The sequence below is a fragment of the Megascapheus bottae genome, chromosome 10 (assembly GCF_031878675.1).
Source record: "Megascapheus bottae isolate mThoBot1 chromosome 10, mThoBot2.hap1, whole genome shotgun sequence".
NCBI lineage: Eukaryota > Metazoa > Chordata > Mammalia > Rodentia > Geomyidae > Megascapheus > Megascapheus bottae.
In genome coordinates this window covers 26,443,179-26,468,196 of record NC_143518.1, presented here as the reverse complement: position 1 = coordinate 26,468,196, position 25,018 = coordinate 26,443,179, and the positions used below count along the sequence as shown (strand labels likewise).

The 25,018-nt window shown below is 38.5% G+C and overlaps 1 protein-coding gene and 1 pseudogene across 1 annotated transcript; both read right to left on the bottom strand.

The window, feature by feature from the left end:
* Window positions 1-1,203: 1,203 nt before the first annotated feature.
* Tnfsf18 (TNF superfamily member 18) lies at window positions 1,204-11,719 on the bottom strand. Its single transcript, XM_090339776.1, has 3 exons — window positions 11,564-11,719; window positions 6,171-6,204; window positions 1,204-1,563 (listed from the first exon to the last, which is right to left on the bottom strand). The coding sequence occupies exons 1-3, from the start codon at window positions 11,702-11,704 to the stop codon at window positions 1,220-1,222; spliced, it is 519 nt and encodes a 172-aa protein (XP_090195902.1). The 5' UTR covers window positions 11,705-11,719; the 3' UTR covers window positions 1,204-1,219.
* Window positions 11,720-17,170: 5,451 nt separating this feature from the next.
* LOC150057763 (mRNA turnover protein 4 homolog pseudogene) lies at window positions 17,171-18,034 on the bottom strand (annotated as a pseudogene).
* Window positions 18,035-25,018: the final 6,984 nt, after the last annotated feature.

Sequence of the window (25,018 nt, the reverse complement as noted above, 5' to 3'; positions counted from 1 at the left end):
CATTTCTAAAGAACTTATGAGCAGCTAATTTAATATAGTGACAAAGTTGGAACTGAATGCTACTTATAACTTTTAAAAGATAGCATATTTGATTGAGAAGGGCTCTTCAAAGTGAGGATGGGGATTTGGTTAGAGTGAGCCCACAGCAGCACCCTGGGTCTCCCTGCTCCAGGCAAGGAAAGAAAAATAGGTTTGCTGGTAAAGGAGAGATCTTTCTGTAGCTTCAGTGTGTTGAAGGGTAATATATCTTTAAAATGTGATGACAGAAGTAAATAAAATCAAGATGGTATCATATATTTGAAACCTATTGGACCTGCTTATCACTAGTTCTGAACTGAATCTAGTGCTTATAGACTTCTATATTTTCATTGAACTTTTTACCCCAACACATTCGTCTATTTACTTCACAGAGTTTGCTGTGTGATACATATTTGGCAAGCAGGAAAGACTAGTTAAAATTATAAAATGATCATATAAATAAAACTAGCAGTAGTAATACCAATTCCTGTACTTAAATCTAGTAAGTACTATTGGTTCCTCTTAATTTACTATTGGAAATGTTCAGACACACAATTTAACCCTAAACAAAAGTTTGAAACAATCCCTTTCACCAATTGGTTTTATAAAGCAACCTGCATCCTAAGAATAATATTGAAAAAAAGTGAAATTCCATTCCATGCCATTTGCACTTATGTCCCAATGGTTTTCAATATACTTGGATCTACAAAAATATCATATCTAAATATATAGGCCATTCCTGACATCTAGACTCTGGCGGCTGAGCCCATTGTGGTCTTAGAAGATGGGAGAATGGAAAGACAAAAATAAAGCAGCTTAAGAACATGAGAGCAAGACAAGGTGACTGCCATATTTCCTTTTTTTTTTCTGCAAACCAGTGAGGCTCCCATGGGAACCAGACTTCATTTTTGTACCCAGAGATTAAAGGGTTAGCAGAAGTCTCTCTGGTTAAGTTTTTATCCTGTGGAACCCATATGCATTTTATCATAGATCATTGATCGTTCTTTGCAGACACAAAGTCAGGACTAATGACAAGCCTTTGTGTCTCATCTTTTGTCTCACAAAAAATACCGTCGCCTATGCAGAATTCGCACTGATATGTATCCCTAACTATCCACATTGAAGATCTGCCCCCGCCCCCACTCTATCCCACCAACTTGTCTGAATACACTGAAGAGGATTCAGAGACCAAATTGAATCTCTAAATGAATGGGAGGTGTGCTTCTAAAAGGACACCCCAGTATGTATCATTTTTCAGAACCTGGTCTTCACTGTTGAATAACAACTGTATTGTATCCCCAGTATGCAATTCGTGAATCTCACTTAACATCTGGATTTGAGAGGTGCTTATTAGAGTTTTCAAGATGTCTTCATTCTTACGCAGTTGTACTGCCAAAGGAACAAATCCCTCATACGCTGTATCAAAAGCCACTCTTCCGAAAATCAAGTACAAGCCATTCTGAAGGACCTTCAGCTTCCCATCAGATGTCATATTCACACAAGGAGGTTCAGGAGATGTCATCTGCCATTTTTCAGGGAATGGGCCTATGAGAAATTTATAAGGGAGAATTCTATTACTTTGTCCTCTTCTTGATTGTTATAAATGTTTTAATACCTATAGATTGTTTCATTACTGATGGGAATCTGCAATCACAAAAATGTACAAGTTCACTCTCCCACCCTTCCAGGTAACAGGTGTCTAGAATCCCCGAAGCAGGTCTCACCTGGCTGAACAGGGACCTGTTCAGTAGGTTTGCACAACAGGTTGCCAGAACTAAGCCTGCATAAATTATTTAAGGCTGCAACCACAAACTTAACAAGCCTACCTGGAAACTCTGCATAGACCACTATGGTGTCCTTCATCAACTTCCCATTAAAGTTGATCTGGCCCGCTAAAGGCATTTTCTGTTCTTTCTTCAGTCTAGTATTCTCGTGACTCAGTTTCCTAACAATTGCCTAGTATATCTTAGCTTGTTCCAACTATATTTTTAATATTATAACTATGCATCATTCCTTATTTAGGGAAATTGGAAATCCTTGGAGAGCTCTGAGGAAATGGATTTGAAATAGAAAAATAGGTTCATTAACTCCCCTTTTCTTGTCAGTTACTATTTGTGGAAGGAAGGAATGAGGACAGAAAGGAGAAAGGAATCGCATAGCAGGACTGGGACAAGTAGAGTTAGCAATCCACAATATTCCTTGCTTTGTCCATGTAATTACTATTTATCACATGTGATTTCTAGAGTCATATCTCCTCACCTGTATAAAATACTGCTCTTCTGTCCTTTCCCATGACCTTACTTTTTAATTTTCTCATGGAAATTTAAGTGTGCTATCTTTACATGTAAAAGAATTTCTAGTACCTGTATGTGCTCTAACTAGGATGTCTTTTTATTTTGTTTTGCTTTTTGAGTTGGGAGAGTAGGGGTTCCTCACTACGTTGCCCAGGCTGGATTCAAACCCTCAAGTATAATGATTCTCCCACCTTAACCTGAGAAAATATTCCACATATATTTCCATATTCCTGAATTTGCTTGCCTCTAAATTACAGCTCTTCTCATTAGCTTAAATATATAATAATTATGTATTCTTTTGATATAATAATGTATTATTTTGTTATATTATATAAATATACAATATAATATATTATATATAGAGAGAAGGAAACAGGGGGGAACAAGAGAGTCACTTGGGATACCATTATCAATCACTTCAAAATAGCCACTGGTAAATCCATGAGTTTCTAAATGGAAATTGCTGGATTATTTAAATGTAAACATCTCTAGTATTGACACAGTAAAATAAGGGAAGGATCTACCTCTAGTGATTTATTTTCACAGGTATGTGTGAAATTTAAATATTTATCTAATGTTAATTTATTTTGCACAGTCATGTAATTTCACTACCTCAAGATTTTACTCAAGGTACCTTGGTACCTTGGCTCTGGTACCTCATGCCTATAATACCAAGTTCCCAGGAGACTGAGATCTGAAAATCACCATTCCAAGCCAGCCCAGGCAGGAAAAATCTGTGAGACTCTATCTTCAATTAATGACAGAAAAGTCTGGAAGTAATTCTGTAGCTCCAAGAAATGAAAACATGAGAGTTTTTTTTCTCTCCTTTGTCACTTTTAAAAAAAAATTTCTCTACCTTTCATTTTGTATGAAAGTTTATATGTTTCGCAGAGAGCAACAGGGAGTGCAGAAATGGTAAGAGAAAAAATGAACAGATGCAGCCATGACACTCACTAGACTCTGCATTGAAAATGTAGAGGTATACAACTCATAGGAGATATGGGAGGAAAAGTATTGGGAGAAAACAAGGGAAGAGGTGACACTGTTCAAAAAGAAATGTATTCATTACCTGGCTTATGTAACTGTAATCCCTCTGTACACAACTCTTTTTTTTTTTTTGTACTGCAGCACTTTTATTTCTCCTTACACAATGACGTGTTTGTTGCTGGGGCCTAACGTTCTCACGTAACAGTAGAAAACCAAAATTTGTTGTCATCTCTTAAGGAATTGAGTACAAAAAACCTTACACAAATTAAATGAATAAATTTACAGGTGTAAATGCAAACCGTTTCCAACTCAAGACAAATAACAACCCACAGCGTGCTCGGGAGGGAAACACCAGTAAAGAACGGAAACTGGGTTCTAAGGCTCGGACTTCCCCACCCAGTGAGAACTGGCAAGACTGAAATGACAACTGGTTCAGGAACTCTTGCCAGCCTCTAGAAATCCTGGAACCATCAGCTCTGATCCGTCAATACCCTGCCCATATCCCTGCACTGCACTGCGGCTCCAGAGCCGCCAGGCCTGGGGCTCTCCCACAGCGAGCTCACATTAGCCAAGTGACTGAGCCACGTGGGCTAAAAGGCTTAAATCAAAGATATGCACAGGGTATTAAACATATACCAAGGGAACAGTAACTTGAATACAAGGTCAAAATCAGCAACAAGTTCTAGAATCCCGTGCTGATTCGGGGACAAATTTCTCTTAAATAACAATAAAAAGAGAAAAGAAATTTCCTAATCCCTGTACATTAATGATACTTGATAATTTACATTTTTAGGAAGAAAGAACTGCAGGGTTAATATATAGGTCTGGAAATGTTCTTTCCTCAATTAAAACATCTGACTTGAAACATAATCAAAAGTGTACTTACTTGGTTGATGCATATTCTAAAGAATGTTCTTTTTCATTTTTATCTTTAAGCACTGGTCAAAAGAGTTGCCATTTAACAAAGAAGTTTATGAATACAATATCTTTTTGTCTGCTTTTATTCCTCATGGGACTTTAACTCTTGACTCTATCCCTGAGCTCCTTTGCTCAAGGCTACCACTCTACTACTTTGATTTCCACTTCTGGTTTTCTGGTGGTTGGATATAAAAATCTAACAAACTTTCCTGCCTGGGCTGGCACTGCACCTTAATCCACAGATCTTAGCCTCCTGAATAGCTAGGGTTACAGAGCCATCTTTGCCCCCCTCAAGGAACACAACATATCTTGATCAGTGTCAAACTTCTTACCCTCCCTTCCCCTACTGCTCCTTTTCCTCAATCCTCTTAATTTTGCAGGGTATACATTGGAATCTTCACTGAATTCTCCTCATTTCTTCCACATTTGTCTTTCCCTTTCCCTTGACCTCTCCCCACCCCGATGCAACTGTAAAGTTCTTATTATTTTTTTCCTAAGCAAATATCAGGTAAGTGTAAGGAAAACTGATTTGGAAGCTAAGAGGAGATGATTGCTGAGAAACTGGTCATTTTCCTAATTCTCCACTTCTCTTCCATACATTTTTTTAACGGCAATGTTGCTCTTCTAGACATTAGCAATGCATAGAATGTGAGCAGTACTTTAAGGAAAGAAAGGATGAACATTATTTTAAAATAATCAATCAAAACCTTGGGCTCTCCTAGCAGAGATTTACAATAGAGCAAAACCTAGATACATAAGGCCATATAGGATGACACTAAATGAAAACCTCCAGGATATAGAAATAAAAGCCGCATAATGAGTGATTGTTGTCCTTAATGTACTGTTATCTCTCGTCTCTTTTATTATTTCTTGGTTATCTCATATTGTTACAGTATTTTTACCTTGTTTTCTGTTATATATATGATTATTTGGTTATTTGAAATCAGATAGGGAAGGGGGAAAACAAGATGAGGGGCAAGGGTGGGGGGAGGGAAATGGGGACTAAGACATGAGAAAGGGTATCAATGTTTGTGAAGTAATGTACCCTCTATCTGGTGAATATAATGTAACACTTCTATTAATTAAATAAAAATTAATATTAATAAAAATATATGAAAAAAGAAAATAAATACAGGAAGATTTTTTTAAGAAAGAAAGAAAAATACCCATTATTGATCCATAAATGTGATCAGGACCCAAAGTTAACCAAAACTCAGTATTTTATGCTAGATTGGGTATTTTTAAGAGTATATAACTCTTGTATTATTCCTTTATTAGGTATAATTAAACAATAAAAAATAAGGGCTCTAAAAATAATCAATCAAATCAATAAATATCAGAAATGTTCTCTCAGTGAAACAGAAATAAAAGTTGATTGCTCCATCTCAGATGCCCAACATCTTTAAGTGTGACATGTACGTTCGCAGAGATGGGATCTTAAATGTGAGCTTCACCAACCAAACAACTGCTCAGCAGTGATATGTGATCATAAGCAGTTGCTGAAATGTGAGCAAAATAGAAAAAAACTATTTTTCTTTCTTGAGCACACTAGCACTTGCCTTCAGGAATCAAGAAATAAGAAAAGTAAAAGGAAGCCAGAGCAGTGGCTCACAACTGTCATCCTGGCTACTCAGTAAGCTGAGATCTAAGGATTGTGGTTCAAAGCCAGCCTGGACACTAAAGTCCATGTGACTCATATCCAATTAACTACTAGAAAACTGGAAGTGGTGCAGTGGCTCCAGGGGTAGGGCAGTAGTCTTGAGCCAAAGAGCCCAGTGGCAGCACCCAGGCCCAGAGTTCAAGTTCTACAACCAAAAAAGAAAGAAAGAAAGAAAGAAAGGAAGAGAGAGAGAGAGAGAGAGAGAGAGAGAGAGAGAGAGAGAGAGAGAGAGAGAGAGAGAGAGAGAGCGAGCGAGCGCAGTAAAAGGGAGGCACATAAAGTAGGTTACTCACCAAACTTTGCTACACAGGACTCTTTAACAATCTGCTGTGGAAGGAAAAGAACAACTGGTCAGGCTGATGACAGTATTTTACTGATACATTTGTTTACTGATACATTTGTTTCATTTGTTTAGTGCTTAAGAATCCTAAGGTAATCAAACTTTACAGGGCAATAAAAATATTTTTCCTTCCTGTATCTTATCTCTCAACTTCTTTTCATAGGTGGCTAGCTATATCCTTTGCCTTTTTCTTTTTACTTAACCCTCAGTTTTGGTCTTTAACAGAACACTTAATGTCTTATTTCATCTACCTAACCTCCAACCACAGGAAAACCATCAGATACTGCCCTTCTCTCTCTGGTTTTCTAAGAATAGTAGTCTTCATATCCTAGTGACTTCACAAGGGGAATTTTTCGCAAGTGGGAAGAGAATAATGAAATTTCTACAGTTATCCTTAACTGAAGCAATACAAATCATCCCTATAAATATTTATAATTCAGATTAATAAAGCCACTCTTATTTAATATTCAGACAATCTCATGTCACCAACAACCAAGATAGCCTCAGAAATAGATCCAATGGTTTGAAATTGCTCGAACATACTATAATTTCCAGGCTAAAAGATGCCGTTCATCATGTTTAACTTCACAAATACAAGTGCTTAAATGCTTCAGGCTCTTTTAAAAAAAAAGAACTTCATAGTAACATGAGTCATAAACACAAAATTTTGTACCCAAAGTTCATTTAGTTTCCTTGTAATAGTAAAATTCTTAACAAACTTCTTTTTTTGCCAGTCCTGGGCTTGAGCTCAGGGCCTGAGCACTGTCCTTGGACTTTCTCAAGGCTAGAGCTCTACCACTTGAGCCTCAGCACCACTTCTGGCTTTTTTCTATGTATGTAGTACCGAGGAATCGAACCCGGGTCTTCATGCATGCTAGGCAAGCACTCTACCACTAGGCCAAACTCCCGGCCCCGAACTTTTTTAATGTAAAGCTCTGTATGTGATCTTTAGGATTTATCTGTGCTGTGCTAGGAATAAATTAAAAGCAGGCAAAGTCAAAGGCAGTGAAACCAGATCAGAGACCACTGTATTCAGGAAGAATGGATGGTGCCTTTGACCAAGTGCTAGAAGAAGAAATGGGCACTTGGGAAAAAGGGCCAATTGACTGGGCCTGATAATAGCATATGCCCGTTAATCCTAGAAATTGAGAGCTAAGTTCCAGTGATTGGGAGTATAAGGCAACTCTAGGATACATACTGAGACACGGTTTCAAAAATGAGTGGAGAATGGGGTAAGTGGACCACGGGAGTTCATGAGATGAATGAAAAAAGATAAAGAGAACTTCCAAAATCAGAATTGGAGATATAAAATTTAGCTAGGGAAATGGTGTACTCTTCCATTTTAATCCACATCTCTTTATGAAGTAATTTCTCAATGATGACAGTCAAAAGCATAAAGAATAAATAATGTAAACTAAATTAGAATAGGAACTCCAAACTACTATATCATGAAAAGTTAAAATTAAGGAAATAGGGCCAGATGTGGTGGCCTGCACTCATAATCTCAGATGCTGAAAGGACAGCATCCCTCAACCACAAACTGGTATGGAGTGGCTCCTGTTTGTAACTGCAGCTATAAAGGAGTGCACAGATAGGATTACAGCCTGAGGCATAAGTGAAATTCTATTGATAAATACCTAAAATTCTAGCAAAAAGAAATTCATAAGATATTACAACTGACAATTAAATTTACCAAGATCATAAAAAACTAAAGCAAACTCATTTACTTTACTACAATTGGGTTTGTAGTTCTATGATATAACTTGCCTAACAAATGGAACTTGGTTTCAGCTTTCAGTACTACCAAAAAGAATTTACTCCACTAAAGCATCATTTCAGGGCCGGGAGTTTAGCCTACTGGTAGAGTGCTTGTCTAGCATACACAAAGACTAGGGTTCGATTCCTTGGTACCACATACATAGAAAAGGCCAGAAATGGTGCTGTGGCTCAAGTGGCAGAGTCCTAGCCTTGAGGAAAAAGCCCAAGGACAGTGCTCAGGGCTGGCAAAAAAAAAAAAACCATCATTTCAGTTACTTTTTTAATATGCCTATTAATGTATTATAGAATATTCACATTTTGATGTAAGGAAAATGTCTTTAATCCATGAAGAACTAGCTACATTATATACTATTTGATGACTCCTTATGAATTTCCATTTTGTGCAGCTTTTTCATATATAGCATAATAACTAAAATATATATGCTGGAAATTATTGTGAGAACATATTATTGATAAAGACATACAACCAGAAAATCTAGAAACCACGAATCTAAGGGTTAGATCATTTGATTCCCTGCAGTTGGTTGTGCTCTTGTAATTACTTGTGTTCTTAGAAAAAATATTGAGCTTCAACTTAATTTAACCTTTCATAGCTATATAATGGGAACTGTATCACCCCATCTGTGAGAGGAGCAGTAAGCTGTAATTATACCAGGCTCATTGCTGCAGTTGCTGAAATCCCTCAAATTCTTTCTGTGTCCCTGCTCAATATATATTACATGTTTTGGTGATGGTGCTGGTCATATTATTTTAATTGAACTGAAAACTTTATATTCACAATATTTTACTAGCAGTTTAAGTGAGAGAGACAAATTTAATGTAAGGTTCTTGCCTCTCAGGTAGTTTATAATCTTTCTAAGCATGATTATGTGCATGAGGCAATAAGGCAATAATCTAAATATAATCAGATGCCAAAATATATACCATAGATTGTGTACCCATTACTGTCATGTGTACAGAGAAATCTAAGGCCCCAGTCAAGTTCATTATCAAAGCCAGAAATTCTACTTTGGCATTGAATTGGAGTTACAGAAGCCACAACTGTGATATTCTGTCATTAGTGCCCTAAGTGAAAATTTAATTGAAAATAGCCATTTTGGCTGAAAGGTATGGTCTTTTGATTGAGGAAAGGATATAGATGGGCAAAGGGCAGCTGTATTGTGAATGCAATATTGTTAAATTCGCATTCATTGTAATTTCAGTAATATAACAGTACAAAATATTTATCATTTAACATCTAGAGAGATACTACCACACAGTAGGCCTGTTAGGCACTGAAATGAATTACAAATTTGAAGGCAACTGTAAGAATATGAGCACATTCCTTTTGTGATGAAGAAATGTGGGTGAGCTTGATTGAGCAATTAGCCCCAGGCCTTTGTGGCTGATAAAAGGCAAGACTGACATCCAAATGCAGCCTGTCATATTCAAAACTCTCATCCCAGTTCCTATTTATAATCTGGCCATGTTTAGAAGGAGCAAATACCACCTATAAACAAGCACAGATGAGACTGTAGTTTGTAAGAATCAGATGCTATAACCTCACTTTGATTTAAGCCCTAGACTTACACAGTTGGAATGAAAATAACCAAAACTTAATACATTTTTCTCTAAACAGTCCTACTTAGATTATCATCTGGAATAAAATCCACTCTGCTTTTTAGTGCAAATAAAATGTCCCCTTCTGGAAGTATCCTGCTTTTCACTGAAAGAAGGGACTTTCCTGAACACTTGTTTTCTCTATGGACAATCTCTGTGAAGTTATTTCTACAGAGGGATTGACCAAACTTCTTAAGCTCACATATTTTTAAGTTAAATGTCTACTGGAAGAAGAGAGAGGGACAATTATCTCCCAAGAAAATTTCTGTTAGTCTGAAAGGTGCCAAAACTTCTCATTTAATACTTTAAATTAAAACTCATGTCCAGAGAATATATAGGGTGAGGCTTAGTATGGAAGAAAGATAACAGAGAGCAAACTAAAATGCAAGGCTGATGGGTGCCTTGAGAAGGTGGAAGTGATTATCTCATATAATGACTCACCATCCACCAACAATTCAGATCTCCTTTCTAAAATATTTATTTGTGGGGTAGTAGGAAAAGGAAAATGCAGGCAAATAGAAAGGGAAATACATGAGATAATAGTACTCCACTGTCAGTCAGGCCACTGGCTTTCCCATAGGACCAACATCCGGTCTGAAATCTATCCAAACAACCTGTCTACCTCTCTAAGTTTGGAACAAACTTTTATTGGGTAAACCACTAGCCAGTGATCTGCTTACCCAAGCTGAACTAGTATCTATAGGGTATTGCTCCATCCTGCATCTTTTCTCAACTGCTTCCCAACATCTTAAATGGTAAAAGCCATATCTTTGAACTCTTCTCTGGTCAAAACTCTTAGGGAGGGCCAGGAGTTTGGCCTAGTGGTAGAGTGCTTGCCTAGCATGCAAGAAGACCCGGGTTCGATTCCTTGGCACCACATACTTAAAAAAAGCCAGAAGTGGTGCTGAGACTCAAGTGGTAGAGCTCTAGCCTTGAGAAAAAGCCAGGGACAGTGCTCAGGCCCTGAGCTTAAGCCCAGAACTGGCAAAAAAAACTCTTAGGGAAAAAAATGCTTCTCTAGTCACATCCCAAGCCCTTTCTCAGATACACATGCACCATCTTATTCTCCTAAGACTCAGGAAATGATTAGCTCCAGAATGATAGTTTTCTCAATTTCTTCCTGATCATGCTGGCTAGCCAACAGAAAAGACTGCTAGGAAAGAATCTAACCTTTCTCCAGCCCCAGCACAAATGCCATTCTCAAGGCCCATAGTTGAAAATGCAGCTCCTTGAGAAATTCCTGACCAGTTTTGGGGGCTTCCCAACTACACATGCACTTCCTTCCCTGACCACCTCAAGCCCCAAGTCATTGCTTCCACTTGTGAATTCCTAGAGCATTGTGCTCTATACCTCACTTAAATGAACCATTGATTCTACAGCTAACAGTACTAGTAGGAACATTAAATAAGTCTATTCCCCTACCACCATCTTTCAGATGGAAAACCTGAGAACCAAGGCCTTCTCAAATTTGCACAATTAGCTATTCAGAAACCAAAACCTAGACTCTAGATCTTCTTTGTCCTGATTTAGTGCTATTTTTCTCCTCAGTGATACACTAATCATCTGCCAATTGCTGTATCCTGTCTCTCATTATCTTCTGGTGTCTTTTGCCTTAATTATAACATTGCTTGCCTGGAACTCACTGAGGAAAAAAAAGAATACCATATTTTCCCCTGATTTTTATTTTAATAAGAAGGGGGTAGTAAAATTCCAGGAGGAAAAAACAAAACACCAACACATCTCTCAAGTGTGATTAGTTCAAATCACTTCATTCTACCACAGTTCTGCAGTGAACCCTGAACTTCCTATTGCCTTTTGTCTCAAAATGCCTAAATTTCAAAAACCATACCATTACACAATTAGACTTCCAGTTCTTCCTAAAGATACTACTGAATGAGGATGGCAATAACTAAACTGACAAATAAATAGCTAACTAAATAATAACCTTAGGTTCTGTTGCTTCCTTACCTTGAATGGGAGAAAATAAGAGATTAATACAATGTAGCAAGTCAGTAGCAAGAGAAGTATGGGTAAGAAGATGAGCCATGGTTTCCAGACTGGTCTCTGTGCTCCTTGACGATTTGGCTGGCTTAAAGGCATACTTTCCATGTGGCTCAGACTCACTTTCGGGAGGAATGTTGAGCTGTGGGAAGCAGATATTCAGAAGTGTTGGATGAAGGATGCAATGTCATGTTTTGTAGTATTATGGTAATTAGTAATGAGTAGGAGGCAGGAGGTGGAGTTTTCCTTCTGAAACATTGAGTCAGAAGATAATACTTCAAGGCCAAGTGCTGACTCTCACTTGGCACCGGACCAAATGTGCTGAATGGATAAAAGGCTTAGAGCCAACCCAAATACAAAAGGGGAAAAAAAAGCCAAAAAGAGGGAAGTTCCGAGGCAAGGGGAAAATCTCTTTCTTGAAGTAAGAGGAAGTACAGTGTATATGTTCAGTGAGCCTTAGTGAGATAAAGAAAGTTTATGCCTGTCTAAGAAAGTATTCCAAATTATTTCCAGAAAAGAAAATTACTTTTATAAAAAGAAGTAGAGTTTGAAGTCAAGCCTTATCAGACTCCAAATGTCATGCACATGTAAGGCAGAAACAGTACTTAAGATATATAGCTTAGGGGGGGTGTGGGGGGGGAGGGAAATGGGTACCAAGACATGTGAAAGGGTATCAATGTATGTGAATTAATGCACCTTCTATCTGGCAAATATCATGTAACCCTTTTACTAATTACAATAAAAAAAGAAGTAAGTAAATGCTATAAATAAATAAATGCTCTAAATAATGAAAAAAAAGATATATAGCTTAGGAGGAAAAATGTTTTAGTGATATCACTAGACTGTATGCCATATATATATATATATATATATATATATATCAATGAAGTTGGAAACACTAAATCAAATATATGTCAAGAAGAAGTCTTAAAAAAATTCTAGGCTATAAAATGTGTTTGTTCTGGGATAGTCTCTAGAAACACTAAAGTGTGTGTTCCTAGAACTGAATAAAAAAATAAATACAGCAAGCTCAATTTTCTCATATTCTGCCATTGTAAAGCTCTGAAGCATCAAGGCTGGCATCCAATAGAAATAAAGATACTATGCAAAAGTCTTGTTTTCCTGTATCCTACTCTCCAGTCAAAGAAGACCAAAAATAAATCATGGATTTTCTTCCTGACATCATCAAAAATGATGAATTTACTACAACATTGATAAAATTCTCTGGTTTACTCCACCTTAGCTTCTTTAACTGTGAACATGGATACCTACATTTCTTGTATAAGCCAGCATCATACACTGGAAATCATGCAGGCTCTTTAAACCAGACAGAACTGGAAATTACGCCAGTCTCTCCCTGCTGTGGCTATAGGCATATGGCTTTGATCTCTGAGCCTCAATTTCCTTAACTGTCAAAGGAAGACATTTTCCACTTCATAATGCTTTTGCAGAAATAAAGTAACTTTAAAAAGTTATGTTCTGAGAGCCAAGAGTTTGGCCTAGTGGTAGAGTACTTGCCTAGCATGCACAAAGACCCCGATTCAATTCCTAGGTACCACATACATTAAAAAGCTGGAAATGGTGCTGTGGCTCAAGTGGTAGAACTCTATTCTTGAGAAAGCCCAAGGACAGCACTCAGGCCCTGAGTTCAAGTCCTGGAACTGGCAAAAAAATGTTATTTTCTGTATATTTGTCTTTCTCCACACTTTAGAAATGTGACAAAGATCAATTCAGTTATGAACTGAAAATTCTTATTTCCCACAGAAAATAAATGAAGTTCACTTAAATAATAGGGGTTAAGAATGAAAGCATTTTTGAAGAAAACACTTTGTGTGTGTGTGTGTGTATGTGTGTGTATGTGTGTGTGTGTGTGTGTGTGTGTGTGAGAGAGAGAGAGAGAGAGAGAGAGAGAGAGAGAGAGAGAGAGAGAGAGAGAGAGAGAGAGAGAGAGAGAGAGAGAGAGAGAGAGAATGACATTATTGGGGCTTGAATTCAGGACCTGGGTGCTATTCCTTAGCTTTTTTTTTACTCAAAGCTAGCAACCTACCACTTGAGCCACAGCTCCACTTCTGGCATTTTGGTGGTTAATTAAAGAATCTTACAGACTTTTCATCCCCAGGCTTTGAACTGTGATCCTCAGATTGCAACCTCCTGAGTAGCTAGTATTACAGGTGTGAGCCACTGCACATGGTACTTGTTCTAAGCCAGACAAAAAGAGATTTATCCCCCACATTTATGAAGGGAAGAGGAAGCTAAGGTTAGTAGAGAGAATGGTGCCTCTAACCACTAGTTACTGATGGAGTCCAGAGATGCTAATTTGTAACTATCCATCTGTTTTAGTACCATAGTATTTGCAAAAATACTTCTGAGTTGTCAAATGTTAAATTTCTCTGACTTTGTTTGGTCAGTAAATGATTCCTCAAGAGAATAATCATACAGTATTTTTTTTTAGCACAGCATGCTCTTCTGGCTCTTCTGGCTCTTAGTAGATGGTATTTTTGCAGGTGATATCACCAACTAACTGTAAAAAAGAATGATGATGCTCTGATCTTGTAAATCTTACACTTACATCTAGAATTCCTATATACAAACATAGAAGTTAAAATTTGCCACAACAATTTGCTATTTCCTTCTTGCTTATCTGATGTGATCCTTCTGTCTCCTCTACAAATTGTAGATGCAAGTTTTCTTGCTTACTCACTTCAGCAAAAGTTCAGTCACAGGAGGAATTCCTCCAAGAAAAAACCCACTTCTCCCTTCTCTTGTTAACTCAGGTTAGGCTCTGGAAAACCTAATGAATTATTTTCACCTTACGATAGTATCTGAGGAAAATTGACATACTTATCTCAAAGAGACTACATTTCAGAACCTCTTTCCATCAAACGGAGTTGAGAAATGAAGGAATTTCAAGTTGGGACAGGTGACATTGCAGAAGACATTTTAATTCTAAAGTCATGAGTCACAATCAGCATATTTTTGGTAGAAGCTACAATGGTTGCAGGTGACGTTTTGGCGTTGGATGAGTGGTAGGTGAGCTCCATACTTAAAGTTTGGATTTCTGGCCTGACCTACTTCAAATATTTGAGAATGAAATTTTTAAAATAGAAAATCCATTTTAAACACATGTAATATGCTTATTCTTAGAGCTTTGAAGATTATAAAGTATAGTTGCCAAAGATTTACATTCAACCAGATTATAATTTTACACCCAAGAAGACAGATGCCCAAATGAATACTGTAAAGAAGACTACCATTCAAAACCCAAAGTCTTAGATAAAAACTGGTGAGAATTTTAATAGACTAGAAATGGATTGTTTGAGAGGCAAAAAGACACTCTTAGATGAATGACAAAATTTGATGAATAAATATTCAGTGGTACAGTAAAACTACTGGGCATAAACAATAACAAAATTGAAGTGATTTTTTTTATTTTTTGTTGTGGTTGTTCAGGAGATTTAATCCAGGGCCTTGTGTATCCTGGGCAAGGGCTCTGCCACTGAGTCCTATCTCTCTACCTAGTGATTTTCAATTAAAAGTTGAAATGAAGACTTTCAGGAGAAAAAAACAGTAAAATAAATGTTTCAGAATGAAGGAAACATTATACTTGATTAAATAATTTAACTGTATGAATGGCAACTTTATATATAGCAACTTAGCTGTGGTTCTATTATTGACTAAATTATCCTAAAGTTTATTAGGCACCTAGTATGTGACATCTCTGTGCACGAACATTATTTTGGAATGTCAAACAGCTCTGTATAGAAATATCACTCCATGAAAATGATGAAATGGACAGTTAAGAGAATGAGCCACACAGGTAGAGGCAGGATTTGAATCCTCATCTCTTGAGCCACATAAACTTATCTTTTCTACATCTCCATGCCAGAATACATCAAATAGCAACTTTCTGGGATATACTGAATGGGACATGTATTAAGACGGATGACTGAATGTTGATGTTCTCGCAAATCCTCCATTTCTGAAGTACTATGTTCTTAATTAAACATAGTGTATATTTGTATATGCATATATGTATGATGTGTACAATGAATTCTTTTTTTGAAGGAAAACATTTATACATTTATTTGGATCACGACATTACCTTCCATATAGTTTAAATACTGGTAGTCATTCTAGTTTTTTTTTTAATTGTATTTTGTTGTTGGAGTAACATATAGAGGGGTTATAGTTACACTCGCCAGGTAGTGGGTGCATTATTCAGGAGCATCTACCAATCTTCAGGTCATCCTTTCTAAAGAACTATTAGTATCCCTAATTATAAAGACCCAGGTAATTTTTTAACTACTTAGATTTCTTTTTTTTTTGACTACTTTGATTTCCACAACCTGGTGACTTTCTTCTATGCCCCACACTGTCTTGTTTTGTTCTATTTCTGTACATTGAATTGTTTTGAACTCTTTCCAAAACTCTTCACTGTCTACATTTCACTTGCTTAAATAATTTAAATAATTCCTTTGCTGGCCAATTTCCATGGAAGCTATTCTAGTAATCTTTTGGAATGGGTAGGCAATCTTGTGTGACTGTCTCTTCAGTATGAGTCTCTTTTGTCCATGCCATATGTCCTTAGGATCTATCGGAGAAGTTCTTCTCTCAACTAATAAACATTGTGACAGTGTTTGCCAATGGGATGAGCAACTTGAACACTTTCTGGCAAGAACTATGACTTCCTATTTGTTTTTTTTGGTTTTTTTTTTCAGGGAAATTGTTGTTTTATTATAAAAGGTATTATCACAAAGTACACGGACAAGAGATTCATGGAGTGAGTGGTGTGAGAAGGGTAACAGGTTCCATGACTTTTCTACACCTGTCTTCGTAGTTTGAACCTGGTAACAGGTTAATTTCTGAGACAGGTCACCTTCTTTTGGGGGATACTGCCACAGCACCTAGGGCTCACCCAAGTCAGGCAAGCACTTCACTACTGAGTTGTTACTCTGCCAGATTCATAGAAAATTATTTTCTTGAGGAGCTAGGGATTGAAGTAGTAGGTAAATGGGGTACCACCAGACTGTGTTCCCCAGCACTCATGCAGGCCAACATAAAATGTTACTTGATATCAGCATCTCTTCTACCCCTTGTACTTTGGGTTGCTGGTCCTGGGATTTGAACTCAGGGGATAGGTGCTCTACCACTTGAGCCACAGCTCTGCCTCCATCTTTCTGGCAGTTAACTGGAGTTAAGTCTCCCATACTGTCTTGCCAAGGGTGTCTTTGATCTGACCCCTCAGATCTCAGCCTCCAGGGTAGCAAGGATTATAGATATGAGCCACAGGTCCCTGACCTTTCTCAAGTGTCTAAAGACCCTGGACTTGTTGGTATCCATCAATCAGCTCTGAGTGTGGTTATAGACATCCAAATGTTTTCAGGAATTCCCTGTGGGAAGTAAAGGCCTTCTAGACAGGAGGAAGCCCCGCTGAGGGGGTTGCTCTGGGCCACCCCCAGAGCTGTTATGCTACCAGGGCAGGAGTGGTCCCACAGAGTCAGGACTCCAGTAGCTTGCCTGATAAACAAGAAATCCTAGAGTCTGAATGGAGCACAAACCCAAGGGCTTTTACTTACAAAGGTCTCTTGCGGTGGTCTCAATTTTATTATTTGGAAATAGCCTCTCCCCTCTTCATCTATACCAAAATAAATAGAGACTTCCTGCAGAAGGCAGTGGAGTCCTACTGAGTCCTGTGTGGTGAAGCCTGTGCTGATGGTGCTGAAGGCCTCAGTCATCCTCATCTTCCTCAGACTCCTCCTCAGACTCAGGAGCACTCTTGGGCAGGTCATCTTCCATCGACTGGAATCTCCCGGACTGCGCATCCCACATGTATTTGATGGTCACCTTGAACTCAGCCATCTCATACCCAAAGAGTTTCAGAACTCGGGCCTGCTCCTTGCACACCTCATAGTCAGACAGCAAGGTCACCACACCTTTTTTGAGGGCAGTAGGCAGGCCTAGCTGCCTCAACTGTCGCTCCATGGAGTGGGGGAACTGCTCCAGAGGCCGTGGGTCCAGGCTCACGGTGAAAGCTGCTTTGTTACCTGCTAGGGCCAAGTCCATCTGTGTGTACTTCGTGAACCACTCATTCACATCATCCTTTGTGCGGTTGGTAAAAAGAAGACCAACTCCACCCCTCAACTTCTTGCTGACCTGGTGCAGGTTGTCTTTGTATTCGTCAGATGGGCTTCGTCCCAAGGCCACCATCATCACCTTGTTTTTGCCAAAGAACATGCAGCTGTGCTTCCAGGCATTCCGGATGTCCTTCAGCTTGCTGTTTCTCATGTTGGCCACAGAGAAGATGAAGAGGTACTTGTACGTGTCTACGCATTTCCGAAGCTCTTCTATCAGGTTCTGTTTCAGTTCCAAGCCTTTTTTGGTGGTTTTGGTTAGGGACACTTTCTTGTCCCGCTTGGACTTAGGCATCGGGCTGCAGACACGTGCCATGACTTCCTATTTGAAATCTAAACTGAAAATAGGTTTTTTGTTGTGCAGTATGGCATGATGCCACCTATTCAAAATCAGGTGATATCACTTTAGACAGTAATGAGTATTAAATCCTACCTTACCAACATCATATAGATGAACAATTATGAAATGTTCATATCATTCATAATTATTCATAATTTATTTTTCATAACTATTTAACCTATTTGAAATTGTTAAGAAGACTAAAAGAGGCCTAAAACAGAATTCCTCCCAGGTCTCCTGGATCTCCTTGGGCATCCTTGGAAAAGAGAAGCAAATACAATATTTTCCCAAAATGTCTCCCTCCAAGCCACTACACCACAGCTCCAGTGGAGAACAATCAGCACATTCATTGATTTCAGCACCCAATTGTCATGTGTTCTCGTAGAAATCCAAGAGAATTATGTCATCTGTTTTTTCATTTCTAGCATGAACCTAGTGCCATTCAATTTAGACAGCATGATTTGTGGGTAGGATTATTTAGTTCAGCTCTGGAAATCTGAATGAGCAATATTCACCTTTTCTGTGATTCCTAAATACAGTAGTCTCCTTATCAATTTAGAAAATATTTTTAATGTCTTCTCTGTTCCAAGTACACTATTAGGAACTTGCATATGGATGGAAAATGCTCAAATCTCTATGCTCAAATGTGTTGATTTGTTTTGAACTTACAAATAGCTGAAAAAGACAAGCATATAAGGCCAATAGAGGAAAAATGTAATAATAAGATAAGCATGAAATATCTAAGTTTACTAACATGAAGGAACAGTTTTACAAAAGTGGCAAAAAGGTAAGGTTAAGCAGATATGTCTGAAGAGAGGCTAACAGAATAAAAACTTCATAATCCATTCTCCTAACCAATAAACTACTGATTAATGTACAAATATATTTAATATATCTTCATATGCCTATATGTATATGTATTTACACACATGCACATACACTGTTTCATGGATTTTTTCTTGGGAACAGAGAAATGAGCAGAGATAAGGTCTCTAGTCTTAAGGAAATACTTCTTGGTCATTGCAGGTCCTGCCACAATTGAGACTTCCAAAATTGTATAGCTACATTGTCTGCAGTCATAGATCTTTGTATGATCTTATATAACTTGCCCCAAGAGTTTTTAGGAAATTCAATTTAAGACAAGAATTGGCCAAGTATTTAGAGTTGTTCAAGCTGTCTATCCAGTCTGATAACTTGAGTCAGGCATACAGTAGCATGTTCACCTGTAAAGAAGAAATTTCAGGCTGGTCTGCCCAGTGAAAAAAACACTGAATCACAGGAATTCTGTGGAATGCTGCTTTCCTGAAATGCTGCCAACTATCGAGGCAACCGTCAGTTTCCATTTGCTAAATGAAGAGCAAACATCCCAGAAGAGTTACATATGAAACTATGCATAGATAACCCCTAAATTATTTCCAGTTGCTCTTCATCCAACAAGCCTAAGGGCAATCTCTCTGGCTGAAAGTTAGAAGTGTTCCCCCTCCACACACGTACACGGACGTTGACATCTCCCAGTCAGTCTCTAGTCCCATGAATTCCTGCAGCATGACAGGTGCAAGCCTCACTGGTTGCAACACCAATAAGTAGCGATTTCAAGTATCACTGATAAAAGGAGGTAGACAAAATGACAGGCCCATCCACAAGGACCAACAAACATAGCATTGGATGTGAAGAAAACAGTGTGTGTGTGTGTGTGTGTGTGTGTGTGTGTGTATAAGCCTGTCTTACAGATTTAAAAATCATGAGGTTAAAAGATGCTTAACAATTTACCAATTTACCCAAAGTCACATAATTGGTAAAATTCAAACCCAGAACAATGTCATCCCCAAATCTCTTCTTTTCTCAGTATCGTGATAAATAAATGTGTATTGGGATATGACCGCTCTTAAGTTCAAAGAGGAAATCCATATTTATGATGAGTTTAATGGTAAAGTATGTAGTTTACTAGTAAATGGAAGGTACAGATGACCATACAGCATGAATTTCTACAAGGAGTAGGCTAAGAAAAGGAAAATGAGCTCTACTTCCATCTTTTTCCTTTCCTAAATCTCCCTCCTTCTCACGTCTCTGAGCTGGTATGAGTAGGGTCCTTCTCTTTCTACGGCTCTGCTGAGATTCTAGAGAGTGAAAAGAAGTCCAGGGAGGCATGGTAGTGATATAGAGAGACCATCCCAGGTTGTCAGATCTGATAGCAACTCCTGAGACACTGTGGGCACTAGAGTTCAGGGCTGAAGATGCTATAAAATACAATTTCTGAAGCCCTAAACAAAAGATGACTTATTTGGTGCACTTTCCTGACCTTGCCATTGTATTTCTCAGCCCACTCACATTACCATTTATTTTATTTTTTGATTTGTGTGTTTTTTGGAGAGGGATGCCTCTCTCTCTCTCTCTCTCTCTCTCTCTCTCTCTCTCTCTCTCTCTCTCTCTCTCTCTCTCTCACACACACACACACACACAGAGCAGTAGAATTTTGTAACCATGCACCTCATGTATATTTTATTTACCTTGTTTTACTCATTTTGTATTTTGATAGCCATAGAACAAATGTGACTTTCACTCCAAAACTCAGTGTGGTACACAGAAATCTCTTTTTTTCTTTACTGTTGCCAACTCTCCTTTTTTGACTCACCCTGACCCCACCCTATCTGTGTGATCCTGTAGCTGTTGAGTAAGTGGTGGTGTAGCTACAATCCACTTTCTCTCCCTCTCACTTTGCCAGTGCCATGGGCCACTTGTTCATCATGATCAGTGAGGTGAGCACCTGTGTGGTTGATGTTAGAAAAAGGAGACTGTTCAAATCACTGAATACCATTTATAGTCTCCTGGAGTCAATTTACTAAGCCAGAATCCTCCTAAATGGCCAATTAAGTGTTTACCATGTATACCAAGTGATTAAGTGTATATGTACATTCTTATTGTTGGCCATGAATCCAGGGATTTGAAACAGCCCTCACCCCCATAGTTCCGTGGGCCAGAAACCTGGCAGATATAATTCTGTTTAGGATCTCAGAGTGCTCAATCCGAATGTTGCCCCAAATACTCTTACCTGAAACTCTTGAAAATAATCTACTTCGAGGCTCCTTCAGGCAATTGGCCAAATTCACTTCTCTGCCATCTTCAAGATGGAAGCAGTGGGCTGTTTTGAAACTGTCTGATTCCAACTACAGAAATTTCTCTGGTTCTAAGGATCCTTCATCACACCAGATAATCTCATACTAATGTCCTCTTTTAAGATCTTATTAAATCTGCTCAATCCCTTTGGTCATGTAAGATGCTAGAGTCAAAAGGCCCACGTGTTAGAGTATGTTAGAGTCTTCTGTAGTCTTTTTGGGTAGTCTTCTTTCTAAACACAGGAAGCCAGGTCTTCTGTCACAGAGTCCTCAGGGCTGCATAGTCTGCATCCTCTCCACCTCCCCCAGGTGGCTTCCAGGGAATTTCCAGTACAAGTCCACTTTTCCTCCAGGCTGGCTTTTGGAGTAAGTAGACACCATACTACTTACCTCATTCTATGACGTAGCTGAGGCTCCTGTTACATCTCTGTTAAGCCTGCCTCCATCTGTGGAAATGCAAGTCAAGTGTGGGACATGAGAAGGAATACAGCACACCAACACACACACACACACACACACACACACACACACACACATACACATGCTCTTGTATGCATGCGCGCGAGCTTGCACCAGGCTTTCCCCATAAATGCTTTCCCTTTCTGCCAATTCTATGTATCTATGTATCTATATCTAGAGATAGTAGATAGATAAATAGCAGATAGATGGTAGAAAAGAAAGAGGAAGATAAATAGATGAGAGATAGATGAGAGATAGATAGATAGATAGATAGATAGATAGATAGATAGATAGATAGAGTTGCTACAACATTTGGTAAAATTCTCCTCTTTGTAAAATATGAAAAAGACAGAGACTTTTTTTCAATTTACAAGCTTGACCTTAGTGCAGAGCATCCAATTATGTACCCTTACTCCTGAGCTGTCTCTGCAGAAATCCATGTGAAACCACTGAGGTGTCAGGCATTGAGGAGAGGAAGAGGATGAATACAATTTTCAATCCAATTTATATTTTCTTTTTTCCATATATTTTATTGTAATTAATAGAAGGGTTACATTATATTCACCAGATCAAAGGTGCCTTACTTCACATACATTGATACCCTTTCTCATGTCTTGGTCCCCATTTCCCTTCTCCCACCCCCGCCCTTCATCTTGTTTTTTCCCCCTTCCCTATTCGATTTCAAATAACCAAATGTGCATATATACAATATATCAGATAAAAAGGTGAAATACTGTAACAATATGAGATAGCCAAGGGACAGCAAAAGACATGAGAGATAACATAGTACATTAAAGACAACAATTACTCATTATGTGGCTTTTGTTTCTATATCCTGAAGGTCCTTTCATTTAGCGTCATCCTATATGGCCTTATGTATCTAGGTTTTGTTCTATTTCAAATCTCTGCTAAGAGATCCCAAGGTTTCTAATGATTATGACAAATGAGGGAAACCATTGAGCCTATGTTCCTTTGAGTCTGGCTTACTTCACTTAATATGATTTTTTCTAAGTCTTTCCATTTCCTTACAAATGGTGCGATGTTGTTCTTTCTGACAGCAGCATAGAATTCCATTGTGTACAAATACCACATCTTGTTGATCCACTCATCAACTGAGGGGCATCTGGGTTGGTTCCATATCTTTGCTATGGTAAATAGTGCTGCAGTGAACATCGCTGTGCTAGTGGCTTTAGTATATTTTCATATAGTTCCACAGACTGGCTTTTTTCTTCATATAACTAGAATTATGGTTAAAAACTCACTAATTAGTAATGGCGGTATCCATTTTAAATGAATATAGCAATGCATTGTTATTGGAACTTTTTTTTTTTTGCCAGTCCTGGGCTTGAGCTCAGGGCCTGAGCACTGTCCTTGGACTTTCTCAAGGCTAGAATTCTACCACTTGAGCCTCAGCACCACTTCCGGCTTCTTTTCTATGTATGTGGTACCGAGGAATCGAACTCGGGTCTTCATGCATGCTAGGCAAGCACTTTAACCACTAGGCCAAACTCCTGGCCCTGTTATTGGAACTTTTAAAGAGGTTTTTTGTTTGTTTGTTTGTTAGGAGTCCTGGGCTTGAGCTCAGGGCCTGAGCACTGTCCTTGGACTTTATCAAGGCCAGACCTCTACCACTTGAGCCCCAGCACCACTTCGCCTTTTTTTATGTATGTGGTACTGAGAAATTGAACCTGCATCTTTGTGCAAGCTAGGCAAGCACTCTACCACTAGGCCAAACTCCCGGCCCTTTAAAGAGATTTTTAAAGATTACAGGACATGCCAGGTGCTGGTAACTCACACTTGTAATACCTCTTTGGGAGGCTGAGATTTGAAGATCCTGGTACAAAGCCAGCCTGGACAGGAAACCTTATGAGTCACCTATCTCCAATTGACCATGAAAGAGCCAGAAGCGGAACTGTGGCTCAAGTGATAGAGTATTAGCCCTGACCAAAAATAGCTGAGAGAGAGTACCCAGGTGCTGAGTGAAAGCCCAGGGACTAGCACACACACAAAAATTAAGGCACATGAAGAGTAATATATCAAGTGCCATTACATGGACATGTTGCCTAATTTCTTACGTTTTACTACCTGAGTTAAAACTGGACATAATGAGAATTCAAGTATGAGATGGAGGTTGGACAGATGAAACATCTATCCTCTACCTGGTATTTCTCCCAATTTACCATGAGTCTCTTCAGCTCTAGGGTGAGACCTGCTTAAAGATGCAGTACTGCCTTGCATCGAAGGAGTTCAGCCATTGCAAGTGACAGTTCTGAGTCTCAATATGCTTCTCCCCTAGTTTCTTCTTAAGAGAAGCTTTTATCCCAAATTAGATTAATCAGGATCCCTACCTGTGTCAAAAATACTCAACAGACATATATGATAAAGGGCAGCGAAAACATGAACTGAGCCAAGGGACAGAACAGAGGAGATTGGGGGAGAATGGTGGAAAGGGTGACTCTGACCAAGAAGTACTAGACACCTGAATGAACATGCTAAATTTTAACCCCCTTGGGAAATGATTTGAGCTTAAAAAAGAAATAAATTTTAAATATCTGCCTTCTAGAAATAGCAGTATCAGAGAAGCCAGTCTTAGTCTGAAAGACTAAGGTAGGGTCGAACTCTATATGGTCTAAAATTCAATCTCAAAGAAAAGGAAAAAACACTAATTAGTTACTACCTCTCATAAAAACCAGCTTCTAATCCGTTCATCCTAAGTTAAGTACTTATTCCACGTGCTCCCAGTTCTACTGTATTTGTCCATATTGTATTACTCAGCATACCACTATAATCAATAAGTACTCATCTGCTTATTTACACATCTTATACATTAGGTTGGAGGAATCTGGAGGTAAGGATTTATGTTTACATCATTTAACAGTCAAAACCAACCTCAAGGTCGCTACTACACAGTTGGTAGGAGTGTAAATTCATTCAACCACTATGCAAAGCAGTGTGGCGGTTCCTCAAAAGACTAAACATAGAGCTCCCCTATGAGCCAGCAATTCGACTACTTGGCATTTACCCAACCATCCAGAAACAAGGACATATTAAAGCCACTAGGACAATGATATTCATTTGTTCATTGCAGCACTATTTACCATAACAAAGATATGTAACCAACCCAAATGCCCCTCAGTATATGATTGGATCAAGAAGATGTGGTACCTATACACAATGGAATTCTATACTTAGAGCCATCAGAAAGAATGATATCCACCCATTTTTAAGGAAATGGAAAGACTTGGAAAAAAATCATATTAAGTGAAGTAAGCCAGACCCAAAGGAACGTAGGCTCAATGGTTTCCCTCATTTGTAATAATTGGTACACATCTAGGACTCTCCTAGCAGAGGATTATAATAGCTCAAAACATAGATACAT